Source organism: Sus scrofa, chromosome 9, assembly GCF_000003025.6.
Source record: "Sus scrofa isolate TJ Tabasco breed Duroc chromosome 9, Sscrofa11.1, whole genome shotgun sequence".
Taxonomy (NCBI): Eukaryota; Metazoa; Chordata; class Mammalia; order Artiodactyla; family Suidae; genus Sus; species Sus scrofa.
This window is the reverse complement of record NC_010451.4, coordinates 74,839,715-74,859,041: the sequence shown is the minus strand read 5'-3', so window position 1 is coordinate 74,859,041 and position 19,327 is coordinate 74,839,715. Positions and strand designations below refer to the sequence as shown.

Genomic DNA, 19,327 nt, shown 5'->3' with positions numbered 1-19,327 from the left:
TGTCACTTGTGTTTGTTTTTATAACATCTCTTTAACACTAAAAACCCTGTGGTTCATCACTGAATTGTTATAGCATGGTTTCTAGAAAGTACAAAGTCTATCATCTCAGAAGAATTTAATGGCATAGAAGTATCTGATAAAGTTTATCTGGTATTTCATACCTAGTTCATGAATAAATATCACAATGTGGCAGTTGTAATGGAAATAAGAAAACATTCAAATCACATCATGATAAACAAAATAAAATAAAGAAAATGAGCTACAAAAAGATGGCCTTATTTAGGCAAAGCTTTTTATTCTAACTTCTAATTTCCCTTAACATGACCCATCTTCCTGTCTCTGCTCAATGCTATAAACAATAATGTTTCTATATATAAAGAGTATTTCTAGAGAGGACCTTTCAAGTAGAGAAGGATGTCCACCTCTTGAGGAGAATGTGTTTGTGTTTGCGGATGGGTATGTGTGTGTGTGCACGCATGCACATGTGTGCAATATGTACACTGCTTAGGTAAGATCAAGCATAGATACAGCCTTTAACTGAATGTCTTCCAAGTACCACATGATTCTGGGTTTCAATGACAAGGACCACTACTGTACATTTGGGGATCACAAACCTAAGGACATAATTAAATTTAATCATTTTAAAGATCCAGTCAAATCAGAGTCTGTAAACAAGTTGTTAAAAATGTTTTGTATTTCTCCTATTCTTCTGGCTCCTCTAATCACCCTAAGGCAATCTCCCTTTTAACCATACCTAACTTTGCATTTTTAGGTTTCTCTATCGCTATTACTGGTAGCTAAAGATATATTTTATTACGTAAAGTGTAAGATCTTTTTACACATTTTAGTATGTCTACCATATAATTCATGAAAACAAGCACTATTATAATTTAAAGATATGTACAATTGGTCTTTTGAAAATTAAGAACTTTGTATCCAACGATCCTTTTCTAAAAAAATAATCACTGGATTTAAAGACAATATAAATCACCATGCACACTATATTGTATAAACACCATACCAGCCCTGCTGTTAGATATCTTTTTCTTCCCTTTAATATGTGTCAAAAAATATTTAAAGTGTTAGGGGTTAAAAACAGCCATGGTTAAATATTAGAGAGGGAGTCCAAATTGTAGAACCTGTGCCTAAAATATGTGCTATGTTTCAGAATTAAATATTACTTTTCAAATGATTATTTTCAAACTATTATTCAACATATAAAATACACGGCTCTAGAGAAGTTATTCGAGCACAGAGCTAGTTAATAAGACATATAGAATATTTAATTTTATACATCAAGCAGGAAGGTACAAATAAGCACTAAAAAACAAACCTTAAGAAAATAGTTGTTATTGTTATTGCAGTTGCCAGACACTCCTTGCAATTCAGCCACAGTGTTCTAAAATGGTTGACAACAAAAATTAAAGAAGGCTTTTTCCTCACTAGAGAGAGCAGCCTAGTGATAAAGGACAAAAAAAGCACTGATGTTCCAGTGCCTGCTGTAACACAAACTTTGGAGAACTAAGAGAATACCCCCAATTCTTAGTTTTTCAACCTTATAAACAGTATAAAGCCAGTTCACACTATTAAAAGGCCATCCATAATAACTTCAATCTCTTGTTCCCACAACACAAGCTGCTTTCAAACAGGAACAGCAAATAGCATGAGTCAAACTTAATATTTTCCCTTTAATGCTTTTCACATAAAAAATACAATTTTGTAAACCTTTAACACTTATGCAAACCATAACTTCCATTATGTTTCTATCTCTAATTACTACCTATTAACACAAGAAATAAAAATGCATATCCATGTAAGTAGCTGCTCTAAATTGTATTCAATACTCCAAAAGATTCTAAAAAATAAACTAATGTTTTCATGATATAGTTGTAATAATAATAATTTCTAGTAATAAAAACAAATTATGAAAGAAAGATTAAATTATATTTTAAGAGAAGGGACCTTGGTTTCTGGAGTGATAATTAATCTTGTTATGAACTACTACCCAAAGAGGCTTTGAAATGACACCTATAATCTAAGACTCTAAAATGTGATAAATATTATATTTTAATATTTAAAGAAGCAACTGAAAAATAATCATATAATTTTTTTTGTCTTTTTATGGCTGCACCTTCAGCATATGGAAGTTCTCAGGATAGGGGTCAAATCAAAGCTGTAGCTGCCAGCCTGTGCCACAGCCAGAGCAATGTGGGATCTGAGCCCTGTCTGTGACCTACACCACAGCTCACAGCAACGCTGGATCCTTAACCCACTGAGCGAGGCCATGGATTGAACCCATGTCTTCCTGGATTCTATTTGGGTTGGTTACCCCTGAAACATGACAGGAACTCCCAATAATCATATAATTTTTAAGACTGCGTATAAAATAACTCATTTTAATGTGAACGATGATATATAACTCCTAATTCAAAACAGTGATGAAGTACCAGTTCATGCTTCATTTCCAGTCTGATACCACAGTGTTTCAGAGTCTTTGATAGAAAGATATCCAAAATATGCATATATCACCCACATTACACAAAACATATACCGAATTACATCATCTCATCATTAAAAGGTAAATACTGATAGCTGTGGAGTATAACAGGTAATTAAATTTGTTATTGAAAATTAAAATCTAGTTGAAAAATTTACCATACCCCCAGAATTTCATGAGATAGTGTTGACTGTCTGAGGGGTTTACTGAAATCCTCCATGGTTACCTTTCGGGTTGTTTAAAAAAAAGGAAGGAAAGAAAGAAAGAAAAAGAAATGAACAATGATCTATAAATCCAGAAATACAATCACCTAATTACAGATATATTCAGATCTACATTTACAGTCTCTCTTCTGTGTAGGATCCTCCCTTTTATTTTTCAGCATTTAGGCACAGCCATTTTAACTTAAAATCAGAATGCTTAACAGAGAATGAACAGAAATAGTAATGCAATTCAAATTGAACTGGCTGTTTGCTTATTTTAAACTCTCCCAGTTTAAATATCTGAAGGAAAAAAAAAACAGAAAATGCAGAAATATAAATGGAGTTTGGGGATTATCTAAATCTTTTTCTATTGGAGTATGACTTATAATTTCTTAAGGCATTAAAACAGATGTATGTAAGCACACACAACACATGGCAAGGTATTCTTAATCCTAAATATGGTTCTGATAAAAGGCTCACCATATTTTTACGATTTCAGGATATATTTCTCACATTGCAATGTTTTCCCTGTAGGCAACTGAAGCAAGCAACTCCCCTCTGTCAATGTGACAGGTTCCAAGTTAGAATCAACCTTGGATGATTTGACCCAAACCAGAGCTATCTATCCTTCAGCATACAATACTGATCTAAGTGTTGGTGCTGGAAATTAGTTGGATGAACTTGGTTGTTTGGCATTTAATTAGAGGTTTTCTTGACTGGCTAAGGGAATGTCGCAGGGGATACTGTCAAACAAAAACAACTCTAACTTTGAAATCACAAGATGATTCTACAAATGATAAGAAAGTGAGAAACCAAGTGTTTGATTACACAACTCAGGGTTAACAAAGATATGTAAATCAATAAGTTGTTCAATTACATATAAAATTAAATCAATTATTCAAGCACCATCTACTCATTGGATAATCAATATTGGTTCTACTCATTTCCATTATGTCTTTCACTTTTTGTTAACAATGAGATAGAGAATAAATAAAAAATAAGGACATAGTATTCAAATCAATCAATTTAACAATATCTGGTATCATAAGTAAAAAAATGAATTCAAATCAGCTAATAACATGTTTACACCAAAGTGAATTTTTATTTTTTGTAACAGCTTTCATCTCTCCCGTGCACAGAAAAATTAACAGTTTGTTTTAGCTGGACATGGTTTGGTTAGGCAGTGTGTAACACACCAGAAAGGGGAAAAATATAAGTCAGAGAGGAACATGAGAGGGAAAGAAAAACAATGGAAAGATCTCCTTGACCTTTTCAATAAAGTGAAGGTTACTTGGAGTAGCATAATAGCAAGCACCTGCTTTCTATTTCTGCAACTTGCAGACAGAAAAAAAAAGTTTAACCTAAAGCTAAACTCTTTTTTTAATAAAATGGCTGTATACTCAGCTATTCTTTTTAAGCTCTATCTTTATAAGCTACTTCTGGATTAAGTATTTACCTACAGTAAAATAATTCTCTAAGTGTCCAATCCCCCCACTATCAGGAATATAGAACAAAGAATTATAGAACCTATTGTACTACAAGAGACTCCATAACCCCAAACAAGAATCATCCTTCCCACCTCTCTTGTTTCGTAGTTCTTCTATGTGTGCCTGAACACAGACAGACCCATCAGTCCACTCCATTCAAATTCAGGAGTGTGTTGCCAAGAGTGGCTTTCGAGCCAGAAGACCCTATTCTCATCCTAAATCTGGCAATTACTAGCTGTACTGATACAAAATGCCTCAATTTCTACATTTTTAGGGGAAAAAATAATCTTTTCTATTTGCTATAAGGATTTGTTGAAATCATGTAGGAGAGGTACCTGGCCAAGTGCTTGGCAGTGAATATTTATTTACCACCTCCCCAACACACAGACACTGTTATCTCTGAGGATATCTGCTCAGGTGACAGTCAACTCTGATTTCCACATGACAACAGGCAAACAAACAAAAAAAAATCCACATGATGTACTCCTAAGTATAAATGTTGAATGACAAATATTCCTTTTGCAGTTATTCAAATTATTAAATTTGAGAAGATCTTACATGAAAAAGAAAAGCTTTTGCTGCCTGAGTTCCAAAATTTTGGGGGATGAATGCGACAGATTCCTCAAAATAACTGGAGGAAGTGTGTAGCATGTGATCTAAAAATTTCAGCTGGGGAGCCTTAGTTAAAGAACTGTCTTATTTTCCTTTTTTTCTTTATTAGACCTAATGCTTTATTTCATAGGCTCATGGAATATTAGAAACCGGAAGGAATTTAGAGATTTAGCCCAATACCTATACTTTAAAGAAAAGACACTTAAGTGCACAGAGACTGGAAAATTTGCCCTCCTCGCCTTCCACCACTTGATGTCACCCGAACTCCCCTGAACCTCAGATCCAAATTCTTTCCATCAGAGTGAGCAGGTAAAAGTCAAACCTATGGAGAATGATTCTAACAATCCTAATTCAGGCTGGCAGCCAAAGTAAATCAGTATCTCTGATAAAACACAAAATACTAGTGCAGAGAATTGAAAACTAGGGGGATGAAAGTTCAAATATCTGAGGAAATCCTTTTTTAATTTTGAAATCCAAGATAATTTTTTTCATATATATCTCAGTATAATGAAAAAAATATTCATTTAAAATGAATTCTGTAAATGAAAAACTAAATCAGCCAAACAGAATTCTAGGAGACTAATCCATTCACATGAAGAATTTCTGATGTTTACTCTTCTATCAACAGTTAACTGAAGCACCATTAAAATTTTTTCTACTATAGTTAAGAAAGAATACATCCTCATTATACTGCAAACATGAAAAATTAATATACATTTGGGTTAGAACATTCCATACTAAAAATACATGAAAAGTATTTGAATGCCTCTTTATTAATCATCACTTAGTCCTGGCTAGAAACCAAAAATAGTTCTGGAAAAAGAATACATTCAGATGAGTAGAAGTTGAACACAATAAGTGGCACTGTCCTTATATCAGGTGGTAGAAAGAAGAATATTTGTTTTATCCGAATATTTACTATGTTTATGAAGCATGGAAATACTGCAGCTAACTTGCTGATGGATCCTTTGACATGCCAATACGAAACACATGCGTGTTTAAACATGTTTGTAATAAAGTATGTTGTCCCATTATATCAATGGGCATTTACATTAGAAATAGACCAGCATCTGTATTATATTACAAACACACAAGGGTTCTGGAGAGCTGTTTTCACTAGGGGGTTAGCTTCTATTCACTTGCTTGATCTTCCACAGAGAGCAGGATGCAAAATTATTCCAATATGTATCTACTCTATGGAATATGTGCTGGTGGAAAAGCTTTGTTCTGCTTTGTGTTAGCACAAATCTTAGTGAGCAGATCCAAAGAACTTTCTCTTCCTGGGAAAAAAACCCCTGAAAACCCTCAACAATTTTCAGTCCTTTTCTGTGTATGCATGTGCGTGTGTTTTCACTCAAAATGTTTACTGATTTCTTTGAAAAAGCATTACATACTTATTGTAGAAAATTTAGAAAAAACTGAAAAAATATACAGCAGAAATATAAAAAATATAAAATCATCTAATTCCAACAACGAAGATAGCTACTATTCACATTTTGGTATTTTTACCATTTTTTGTTTTGATGAATTTGTCTTAATAGTGTAGTAAAAAAGGACTTGATTCCAAAGTCTTCATACCATAATAGGATTCCATTACTCAACTGATAAGTTAATAACAATTGCAAGTAATCTTTCTTTTCTGTGAGGGTGAACGTTGACACATCCTCCTTAAGAAACTGCAAAGATCTGTCATATTGCCATACAGTAAAGGGAATTTTATCAAGTAGGGATGTAGTGAGAAGAAACACAGGAAAAAGAATGTTTGCAAGTGGGACCTACCTCATCATCGTCGGCATCATACTGAGCATAATGCTGTTCAAGCAGCTCTCTCTGGCGCCTTTCTTGCTCCAGCGTCTGGCTTATCAACTGGGCAACCTCACTCACTTGTCCTGGTTTTTCTCGCCCAATAACAAATCTGTAGGAAGGTTAAAGTAAACTGATAGTTAAGACTCTCCAGCAAAAAGGAATGCTAAGAAAATTAATCAAGCTTCAAAAAAAAAAAAAAATCAAGCTTCAAATCTCATCAGGATCCATCAAGTCTCAAAAATAAATAAATAAATAAAATCACCTACATTCTTTAAAAGGTATGCTGTGTAGAAGGAGAGGTTAGCTGAGCAATTAAAGTGATTTTTGCACACTTAACACAAAAGAGAAGAAAGAGAAAAAGTAAAGGACTATAAAAAATTATTACTTCAGGAGGAGAGAAAACAGATGTTACCAATTCAACAGTACTTTAACATTTTTGATGCCCTACAAAATGAAAGCAAGTTCATAAATTTCTGTACCACTGAACTTCAGAATAATTTCCATATTTATGTTCTATTTATAATGCGAAAACTACTTCAAAAACATTTTGAGGCATAGCATACCCTAAGTGAGTGAATAGAAGGGCAATGATTTTTTGCTCTGTTACTGTAACTCTGCAGATAAGAAAAATAAGGGGAAGGATTTTTTTGTCTTTTTTTTTAAAATGAATAACTAAAATAAGGAGAGATGGTAAATTAGTTCACTTCTATTGGAGAAAGAAATCGTATGAGGAAGGATGTGGCTTTAAGAAACAAAAGGTCAAAAAAAAAAACCAGAAAAGAAACAAAAGGTCAAGGGGAACTATCTGTTGATATCAATCCCTGTAAGAAAAAAATATATAAAGAAAGAACCAGAGAAGACATTCACTTGTTACCAGCTAGTCACTTATGACATATCCTGATCAATACTATGGTTCTAGTTCAACAAATTAATAGTCACTTTGTATTTTTCTAAAAATAGAAATAACAAAATATCTCCATGATATAGTTTCCTATATATTATTTAACTTCATTATTTTGGATGTGTCTTGTTTATCTTGCTTCTATAGTTAACTGACGCTTTCTTCTGATTACAATATATTGCTATTTTCAATTATAATTTTAAATGAAATACTCTACCATTTTCTCTACAAATATACTAAAGATCAAAATTTTTATACTTACATGTTAGTAATTAAAAGTCTTTTTAGAATTTTTTTTGGCCACAGTTTTGGCATGCAGAAGTTCCTGGGCCAAGAACTGAACCCACTCCACAGCTGAGACCTGAGCAGTGACAACACTGGATTCTCAACTTGCTGAGCCACCAGGGAACTCCTAGAAGTATTTTGATGTAGTTTCAAACAAGACTGTGAAATTATGCTTGGGTATTCATTTAACATCTGAATTATTTTCCTTTGGGAGATCCTTAGCTATTCACTTGTAGTAATTCTTTATATATTCTGGATATATATCCTTATCTATATATATTATAGATACATACATATATATTGATATGTACAGGCACACGAAAAATATTTGCATGTATATTTATTTGATTTATTATCTTCTCTCAATTTGTGGCATGCCTTTTCATTTTATTAGCTGTCTCTCAAGGAAATCTAATTTCTCACTTTTTAAAAGATTGTGCCTTGTGCTTCCTAAGAAATCTTTGTCTGATTTAATATTGCTAAGATTTTCTCCCATCTTTCTTCTTGAAGTGTTAATGTTTTGCCTGTGTATTTGTTAGTGAAATGTTTCAAATTAATTTTTATGCATGATGTCTGGTAAGGTCTCATTATTTTCTAAATGGATAACCAGTTGTTTCCATATTATTTCTTAAAAAACCTATTCATTACCATCAATGAATTACTCAGGCACATTTGTTGAAAATCAATTGACTGTGTATTTGTGAGCTGATTTTTGGACTTTCTAATCTGTTCCACTGATGTATTTATCCTTGTGCCAATATCACACTGCCTTGATTACTATACTGTAAACCTTAAGGTGGGGGTGAGTTGCCCAACTCTGTATAGCTTTTTCAAAATTTGACTATTCTAAGTTATATGAATTGTTATGTAAATTTTACAACCAGGTTGCCAATTTCATTTTAAAAAGCTTGAAAATCTGTGATTTGGGATTGCTTTGAATCCATAGATCAATTTGTGAAGAACTGATGTCTTTAATAATATTGAATTGTCTGATCCACGAATATGGTAGATCTCTGCATTTATTTTTCTTTATTTGAAAAATACTTATTTTTCACCTATTTTGCTTACTCCCCGCTCCCTCCCCCATCCCGCTCTTCTCTCTTCTGGTAAAAGCCTGTTTTACTCTCTATATCTGAGTCAGTTTTAACTTAACTTTTTGTTTTGTTTTTTTCAGCTTCTACATTTAAGTGAGATCATGTGTTACTTGTCTTTCCTTTCTGATTTACTTCATGTAGCACAATACCCTCTAGATACACATCTATGTAGTCACAAATGGTAAGATTTCATTGTTCATGGGTATAATATGCCATTGTATAAATATATCACTTTGTCTTTATCCCTTTGTCTAATGATGGACACTTCGGATGCTTCCACACCTTGGCTGTTGCAAATAATGCTGCAGTGAACATTTGAATCATATTGCAGTTCTATTTTTAATTTTTTGAAGAACTTCCATATCATTTTCCATAGTAGCTGCACCAATTTACAATCCCACTAACAGCACAAGTGTTTTCTTTTCTCCACATCCTTGCCAATGCTTATTTGTCTTTTTGATAATAGCCATTCTGACAGGGCTGAGATGATATCTCATTGTGATTTTGATTTGCATTTCCCTGATGATAAGTGATGTTGAGCATCTTTTCATGTGTTTGCTGGCCGTATGTCTTCTATGGAAAAAACATCTATTCAGGTCTTCTGACCATTTTTTAAAAAAATTGGGTTGTTATTTTGTTGTTGAATTATATAAGTTCTTTGTATATTTTGGATATTAATCCCTTGTCAGATATATCATTTGCAAATATCTTCTCCCATTCAGTTGGCTGCATTTTTATTTCGTTGATAGCTTTCTTCACTGTGTAGAAGCTTTTTAATTTAAAGTAGTCACATTTATTTATTTTTGCTTTTTTTCTCTTGCTTAAGGAGACACACCCTAAAATAATATTGCTAGGACTGATGTTAAGGAGAAGATAGCCTGTTTTCTTCTAGGAGTTTTATGATTTCAGGTCCTACAATAATGTCTTTAATCCATTTTGAATTTATTTTTGTATATGGTATGAGAAAGTACTCCAGTTTGATTATTTTGCATGTAGATATACAGCTATATCAACACACTGAAGAGGAAGACTTTTCCCCATTTATATTCTTGCTTCTGTTGATTGACTAAATAAATGTGGTTTAATTTTGAAACCTCTATTCAGACCTGGTTTATAGGTCTGTTTTGCGCCAGTATCATACTGTTTTGAATACTGTAGCTTTGTATTATAGTTTGAAATGAGAAGCATGATACCCTCATGAAAGAGCTTTGTTCTTTCTCAAGGTTGTTTGGATATTTGCGATCTTTGGTGATTCCATACAAATTTTAGAGCCAATTTCCTCTAATTGTGTGAAAAACACCTGTAGCGTTTTGATAGCGATTGCACTGAATCTGAGATTGCCTTGAGGAGTATTTTAACTATTAGTTCTTCCAATTCATGAGCATGGCATATATTTCCATTGTTTATGTCACCTTCAGTTCCTTCCATCAATGTTTTATAGTACTCTGAGTACAAATCTTTTATTTCCTCAGTTAGGTTTATTCCTAGATATTTTACTCTTTATGATGCAATTTTAAGTGGGGTTGTTTTCTTAGCTACTCTTTCAGATATTTTGTAGCCGGTGTATAGAATTACAAGAGATTTCTTTGCATTAATTTTATAACCTGACACTTTACTGAACTATTAGTTCTTATAGTTTTTCGGTGGTGTCTTTAGGATTTTCTATATGTAGTATCAGGTCACCTGCAAACCATGACAGTTTTACTTCTTCCTTTCCAAATTGGATTTCTTCAATTTCTTTTTCTTTTCTGATTTCTGTGGCAAGGACTTATAATAATTATTGAATAAAAGTGGCAAGAATGGCCATCCTTGATCTTGATCTTAGAGGAAATGTTTTCAGCTTTTCACCATTATGTTGGCTGTGGATTTGTCATACGTGGTCTTTATTATGTTGAGGTTTAGTCCCTCCATCACCATGTTGTTGACAGAGTTTTTACTATAAATGAATGTTGAATTTTGCTGAAACTTCTACACCTACTGAAAATATTTATTTATTTTTTTGTCTTTTTGCTATTTTCTTGGGCCGTTCCCACCACATATGGAGGTTCCCAGGCTAGGGGTCGAATCGGAGCTGTAGCCACTGGCCTACGCCAGAGCCACAGCAACGCTGGATCCAAGCCACATCTGCAACCTATACCACAGCTCACGGCAACACCGGATCATTAACCCACTGAGCAAGGGCAGGGACTGAACCCGCAGCCTCATGGCTCCTAGTCGGATTTGTTAACCACTGCGCCACGACGGGAACTCCAGATTTTTTTTTTTTTTAACTTTTATTTTTAGGGCCACATCTGTGGCATATGGAAGTTCCCAGGCTAGGGGTCGCATAGGAGCTGCAGCTGCTGGCCTATGCCACAGCCACAGTAACGTGGAATCCAAGCTGTGTCTGATACCTATACCACAGCCCACGGAAATGCCAGATCCTTAACCCACTGAGTGAGGCCAGAGATTGAACTCACATTCTCATGGATACTAGTCGGGTTTGTAATCTGCTGAGCCACAATGGGAACTCCTGATTTTAATTTTTTCATATTGAACCATCATTGCATCAGTAAGATAAATCCCACTTGATCATTTTACATAATACTTTTAATGTATTGTTGAGTTCAGTTTGCTAATATTTTGTTGAGAATTTTTGCAGTTAGGTTCATCAGTGATATTGACCTTTAATTTTCTCTTTTTTTTGTGGTAATTTTACCTGGGTCTGGAATCAGGGTGATGCTGACATCAGAGAACAAGTTTAGAAACATTGCTTTCCCTTCAGATTTTTTAAGTAGTTTGAGAAGGATCGATGTCAATTTTCAAATGTTTGGTAGAATTCACTGGTGAAGCCATTTGGTCCTACACTTTTATTTTGGAGGTGTTTTTTAAAATACTGATTTGATTTCATAACTAGTAATCAGTGTGTTCATATTTTTTATTTCTTCCTGACTCAGTTTTGGAAGTTGAACATACCTAGGAATTTATCCATTTCTTCTAGTTGCCCATTTAATTGGTATACAACTCTTTGCATTTTTGTGGTGTCAGTTGTAACTTCCCTTTAATTACTGATTTTATTTATTGGGCCCTCTCTTATTTTCTTGATGAGTCTGGCTGAAGTTTATACATTTTGTTTATCTTTTCAAAGAACCAGCCCTTAGCTTCAATGATCATTTCTAATGTTTCTTAGTTTCCATTACATTTACTTCTTCTCTGATCTTTATGATTTCTTTCCTTCTACTAATTTTGAGTTTTGTTTGTCTCTACTAGTACCTTTAGGCATAAGGTTAGATTGTTTGATATTTTTATTTCCTGGGGTAATCTTGTATCACTATAACCTTCCCTCTTAGAACTTCTTTTGCTGTGTTCCATAGATTTTGGATCACTGGTATTTCCATTTTCAATTGTCTCAAATTATTTTTAACTTCCTTTTTGATTAATTCAGTGACACATTGGTTTTTTGGTGGTATAGCCTCCACATATTTGTGTTTTTGCAATTTTTTCTCATAACTGACTTCTAGTCTCATCAGTGTTGCAGTAGGATAAGATACTTGATATGATTTCAATCTTCTTAAATTAATGAGACTTGTTTTGTGGACTAGCTAGTCCTTGATAATGTTCCATGTGCACTTGAAAAGAATGTGTACTCTGCCACTTCTGGATGAAATGTTCTCTATATATTAAGTCCATTTGGTATAATCTGTCATTTAAGGCCAGTGTTTCCTTATTGATATTCTGTCTGGATGATCTGTCCATTGATATAAATAGGGTGTAAAAATCCCCTAGTCTTTTTTTTTTTTTTACTTTTCAGGGCCATAAGTGGCATATGGAGGTTCCCAAGCTAGGGGTCTAATCAGAGCTACAGCTGCTGGCCTACACCACAGCCACAGCAGCACCACATCTGAGCCACGTCTGTGACCTATACCACAGCTCACAGCAACACCGGATCCTTAACCCACTGAAAGAGGCCAGGGATTGACCTCGTGATTCCTAGTTGGATTCATTTCCACTGCGCCACAGGGGAACTCCCAAAAGTCCCTAATCTTATTGTGTTACTGTCAATCTCTCTTTTCAGGTTCCATCCCTGGCCTCGCTCAGTGGGTTAAGGATCTGGCATTGCCATGAGCTGTGGTATGGGTCACAGACACAGCTTGGATCTGGCATTGCTGTGGCTGTGATGTAGGCAAGCAGCTGTAGCTGTGATTAGACCCCTAGCCTGGGAACCTCCATATGCTGTGGGTGCGGCCCTAGAAAGACAAAATACAAAAAAAAAAAGATTTTTAATTTTTCTATTTTAGATGATTTACAATGTTCTGTCAATTTTTGCTATATAGCAAAGTGACCCCAGTCATATATATATATATATATATATATATATGTATGTATGTGTGTATATATATATATACATACATACACACACACACACACACACACATATATATTCTTTTTCTCACATTATCCTCCATCATGTTCCATCACAAATGAGTAGATGTGGTTCCTTGTGCTATACAGCAGGATCTCATTGCTTATCCACTCCAAATGCAAGAGTAGTTTTCAACTACTAACCTCAAACTCCCAGTCCATCCCACTTCCTCCCCCTCCCCCTTGGCAACCACAAGTCTATTCTCTAAGTCCGTGAGTTTGTTTCTTTTCTGTAGGTAGGTTCATTTGTGCCATATATTGGATGCCAGATATAAGTGATATCATATGGTATTTGTCTTTCCCTTTCTGACTTACTTCACTTAGTATGAGAATCTCTGGTTCCATTCATGTTGCTGCAAATGGCATTATTTTGTGCTCTCACTAGTTTTGAAACAGAGTAGGTTTTTGTGAGTCAACCATCGGAAAAAGATTAAAAAGAAACTTGCACCGAAGTGTGCTCTAAAAACCTTAATTTCTGCTGCAATTGAAATAGGAAAGTAATGGACTATATAATCACTTTACATTAAATTTTTTAAATCATCAAAAATATAACAATTAATAAAGTCTGTAACAATCAGTCCCTCTACATATATGTGACCAAATTAACCAATGTTTCTGCACAGCTATGATTTGTATTTTAGACATAATCATCCTCAACTGAAATGACAATACATGCAGTCAAATAAACCTGTTTGTAAATTGAAAATTCCTTTAAGAGAAAAACAGATTTCTTGTTACTGTCTAAATTCTTTTCCCTTTTTAAAAATTTTTTAGCTATAAAGAATGAGGTGGAAAAAAAAAAAACCTGTAATGTACATTTAAATTAAAAGTTATGTATTTTCTAAGCTTATGTTTGATAAATAATGGCAATATTAAAACAAAATCTACAACCAGAATTTATGTTTTCAGCATGGCTTGTTTTTAACTGTTTAAGACAATCATTGTGTTTGACAGTGAGAACTGCCCCCCTCCCCCTCAAGCTGAGATAAAATAGGCAAAGACAGATAAATCAGTTTTTCCCTTTCTTTCCATCTATTATCAGACAAAGCATTGTCCATGTACTGTCCTTTGGAGTTTAGATGATGAGATTATATGGATTTCACGTGATTGAATCCTCTGGTGAGCTGTCAAACAAAAATTAAACAGCTATAAAATACCATTTACATTTTGCCAAACTGTAGTCATAAAGATCCTATGTATTCAGTGTGAATTATGTAGGAAGTTATGTTGAAAAATGAAAATTTATAAGTGTTTTGTTTTTCAGACATAAGTTATTCTAATAAAAGTGATATGTTAGTCAAAAGTGGCACTAACATGATATTAAAATATTTAAATTATCAATGTGAAATTAAGCTAATTTAAAAAAGGAAAAGCTAAACCAGGATATAGTTATTAATTCTATTAAAATCAATTCTTTCATTCAAATAGTTTTTGAACATTTATTATATGCACACCCAAACCTGAATTATATGTTTTTTTTAAAAAAAGACAAACAGATGCACAATACCTACTAGCATTTTACTTGAGGCTTGGATCACAAGATCACATGGTGCTTTAAAATATTCTTGTAAAAAAATAAAATATTCTGGTAAAAACTATCTCTTTTCTATATTTGATCATATGGTAGAAAGGTATGAACTTGATAGCTTTTAAAATGTTTTATTTAATTCTACTGAGCAAATGGTGGCAAATGTATATCTAGCGCCCTTCCTAAAATTTGCTGATTGGATTCAGAGGTTGAGGCCCTACACAAGGAAGCTTTTCCCTCTGTTTTGTACTTGCAGACTCTAACATATTTTTCCTTTCTATGTTGGGAACTATATTAATATATTTTATATTTAACATTTAAAATTTTTAAATTCATCTTTAAAATGTTTGCTTTTAAAAGCTAGGTCTGAAATATTTAAACCTAATTGTAAGCATTAGTTTCTGGAAATGAATTTTGTATTTAACCCAATTCTGATTATAAGAACATTTTTCTACACTACAGTTCAATGTTAAAAAAAAAAAAAAGTGGTTGGATTAAAAGAAATTGCCTAACACATGCTACTTCAAGACTATTTACTGTGTAATAGGTAAAAACTTAAATAATATTTTCTCAAATGCTACATTCTCTCAGGATGACATTTCTCTATTTCATAGTTAGCTTTGAGGTATTAGGTTTAAACATTTCCATAAATATTTAAAAGGATTTAAAAAAATGTTAATCTGTATGTAGTGACACCAGAAAATGTCTCATTAAGCCAAAGTCCTCTTTAAGTAGTCTTTTGAAATCGCTACTGTCTTTAATCTTTTTTCTATCACCAGGTGTTGCTGACTATTCATATATTAATGAGCAGAAAGGCTGACTATCAAGATCCCAAATTTATAGAGGCTGCTCCTCTTGTCTGAGGGAAAGGGGTCATCTTTAGGGTATATAAATACAAGATCCACAATGACTGATGATTTCCATGAATATGACAATACCCCCCCTGCCCTCTACTATATGTGACACTCATTACACCCAGTCACAAACCAAGACTTTATTGAAAAGTGAAACTCTCAATTTCCCCTTGTGCTGTAATGGTAAGAAAAATTCTTACTGAGTTGATGTGAATGAAGTGAAAACATTCAATATTCAATGCATTTCAAACGAAAATCTCAAATATACCTTTGATATTAAATTAAAAAAATTAAACTTCCATATTGAGAAATGACACGTCCAGGGGTGAATCCAAAATAAACATGAGCACATCTATAAAAAAACTCACTTATCATTCACTTATATTTTCTTCTGAATATTACAACCTCTTTCAGAAAGGTCAGGGGAATATTTAAGACCATCAGATTAATTTATTTTCTATTAGGTGTAACTATAATTCCAATAAAATCCTGACCTCCAGAAGTGTCACATGACTTGATGTCAAAAAGTCGTTAAATACATTCACTGAGGATAAAAGCATGATGAATGTATAGTGATTGCTCATAAGTAGCAGGTACTCACAGAAAGCATTTAAAGTTTAATGTGAATGCATTGAAGAGCAAACATATAATTTATTAGAAATTCCTCATACTGAAGCACAATCTCTTCTATAACATCATTTTCCTTTAACAGATGCCTTTCACTATTAGGACAGCTGTCTGGAGTTAAAAAGAACACCTAATCCTTTTTCCATTTTTCAAATGTCTTACAATCATTACCATGTCTTTTAAATTTTTCTTTTTTCTATTTTTTTAAACAAAAATTTATAGAATCTTTTACTTTTATATATAGAAGGAAAAAATATTCAGACCTCTCCTCATCCAAAGGTCAGTCTTTCTTCAATAGTTTCAAGTTTTTCAGGGTTGTCCTTAAGATAGGGTATGCAACATTAGACACATAAATTATATTGTAGTATAACATTAATCTGTCTGCCTCTCTTTCTATATCCATCTGTTTGTCCAACCATCCAATTAGTTACTGATCACTATATAACAGGCAGCCTCTAAAATGGATTTAAGTAATCTCTGGCTCCTCATATTCAGGTCTTATGTAATTCTCTCTCCTTACATGTATGTGTGGGGGGAGATTGTTACTTTTATCAAATAAAATACAGAACTGATAGCATGTCATTTTGCCTCAATGAAAAGATGGCAGATTGCATCCTGGCTGCTTCTTTGGATCTCTCTAATTTTACTCTTGTGAAGCATCCCTGCAGAGAGGCTCTCATAAGAGAGCCAGGAAGTGCATCACAGAAACTGAGATAATAGAATTTTGTTGTTTCAGGTCACTCAATTTGGGAGTAACATGTTATGCAACAATAGGTACACCAACTATACTGGGCATATAGTGATAAATAAGGTAGGGAAGGGCCCCCTTAAAGCTACAGACCCCAAAATATGACTTAACTCTTAAAAGTTACGATGCAAGTCTATGTTTGAATAAGGAAAAGGGTCTAGACATAAAGAATTTTATAGAGATATTATTTTTTCCTGATAAAAACCCAGTAGTAATAAATTACTTTAAAAATAACAGTATACAGCACAATAAAATATGCATATTGCTAATAAAAGGGTTTAACATCTGCCTTTCTTAGAGAAACATGATCCTCATTTTCAAATCACCATCAATGTAATTAGAATAACACTTTTTTCAGTTAATTGTGACTATTATCATAAATTTAAAAAATCAGTTTTACTGAGGCCAAATTAATACACAATATAACTTATCATTTAAGTTGTAAATATGGTAAGTTTTGACAAATATATATATAGTTGTACAGTAAAGCACAATAAACACAATACAGAACACTCTGTCACCTCAAAAATGTTCCCCCCTTCTCCTTTGCAGTTTAAAATGGAATCAAGCAATGTAAAGCCTTTTGTGACTGGCATCTTAGTATAATATTTATGAGCCATAAATGGCAGCGCATGGCAGATAAATATATTGGCAGTTGATTCCTTTGTTATTGCTAATAAATATTTTGTCATATGGAATAGAATACAATTTGTATGTGTATTTATCAGTTAAAGGACATTTGTTTCCAGTTTGGGACTTTTTTGAATACAGCTCCTAGAAATGTAAAAAAGTATGAGCCATTGGGTAGATATATGAATCAGATTAACATCAAACTTCTCATTACTAATTACAGATACTAAAAGACAATAGAAAATGTCCTCATACTACTGACAGCAAAGGATTTTGAACTGCAAATACTATACATAGCCATATTTGAGGGCAAAATAATGCATTTTAAGACATGCAAGCATCCAGGAAGCTATGTATGACCCAGAGGAAATCAAGAAAGCTGGAAATAAATTGTCAAGCTCCATTAGCACTTTCATGCCTTGAAGAGATTCCTTTATAGTGATGAAGACTGAATGACACAAAATTACATTTCATTTTCTATCAATTCAAAGATACCACTTGATTCTATATTGAAGAATATTTTATAACCATAACACTATAAATAGTTATTGGTTTTGATTTTTTGAATCAACTCATTCAAAAAGTACCTAAGACTACCATAGTTATATAAGAGAAAGTAAACATTAAAAAGTGTTGCAAGTTTATTTTATTAAAAAAAAAAAACTGATGGGTTAAAGTTTTGTAACAAGCAATCATTAGATTTTTATTAAAACTGAAAAGTCAAGAAAAGAAGACAATACTTCAGTACTTCTGAAAGAACAGAAAAGATAAACTGTTAACAATGGTTTCTTCTGCAGACTAAGGACATGGGATAAGAGGGAAAGGACACTTGATTTTCATTTTTTTAATAATAATTTTTATTCTTTCAATTATAGCTGGCTTAGAGTGTTCTGTTAATTTTCTACTGTACAGTGAGGGAACCAATTACACGTACATGCATACATTCTTTTTTCTCACATTATCATGCTCCATCATAAGTGACTAGACATAGTTCCCAGTGCTACACAGCAGGATCTCATTGCTAATCCATTCCAAGGGCCATAGTCTGCATCTGTTAACCCCAAGCTCCCATCCATCCCACTCCCTCCCCCTCCCACTTGGCAACCACAAGTCTGTTCTCCATGAACATGGTTTTCTTTTCTGTGGAAAGGTTCATTCGTCCACATATTAGATTCCAGATAGAAGTGATATATGGTATTTGTCTTTCTCTTTCGGACTTACTTCACTTAGTATGAGAGTCTCTAGTTCCATCCATGTTGCTGAAAATGGCATTATTTTGTCTTTTTTATGGCTGAGTAGTATCCCATTGTGTATATATAGCACTTCTTAATCCAGTCGTCTGTTGATGGTTGTTTCCATGCCTTGGCTATTGTGAATAGAGCTGTAATGAACACGCAGGTGCATGTGTCTTTTTTAAGGAAAGTTTTGTCCAGGTATATGCCCAAGAGTAGGATTGCTGGGTCATATGGTAGTTCTATGTATAGATTTCTAAGGTACCTCCATACTGTTCTCCACAGTGGGGTTGTACCAATTTACATTCCCACCAACAGTGCAGGAGCGTTCCCTTTTCTCCACACCCTCCCCAGTGTTTGTTATTTGTGGACTTATTAATGATGGCCATTCTGGCTGGTGGGAGGTGGTATTTTGTAGTAGT

At 33.6% G+C, this 19,327-nt stretch overlaps 1 protein-coding gene across 14 annotated transcripts in view; it reads right to left on the bottom strand.

Moving 5' to 3' along the window:
* Positions 1 to 19,327, bottom strand: part of PPP1R9A (protein phosphatase 1 regulatory subunit 9A) — a 308,766-nt gene that overhangs the window by 85,009 nt on the left and 204,430 nt on the right. For 7 of the 14 annotated variants that reach the window (XM_021063370.1, XM_021063379.1, XM_021063374.1 and 4 more), the window contains exons 6-8: positions 6,579 to 6,714; positions 2,661 to 2,723; positions 1,334 to 1,399 (exon numbers count right to left, since the gene is read on the bottom strand). In XM_021063370.1, the coding sequence (XP_020919029.1) occupies positions 1,334 to 1,399; positions 2,661 to 2,723; positions 6,579 to 6,714 (265 nt within the window). The remainder of the gene's footprint in view (positions 1 to 1,333; positions 1,400 to 2,660; positions 2,724 to 6,578; positions 6,715 to 19,327) is intronic. The other 7 variants (XM_021063376.1, XM_021063384.1, XM_021063382.1 and 4 more) reach the window with 2 other exon arrangements.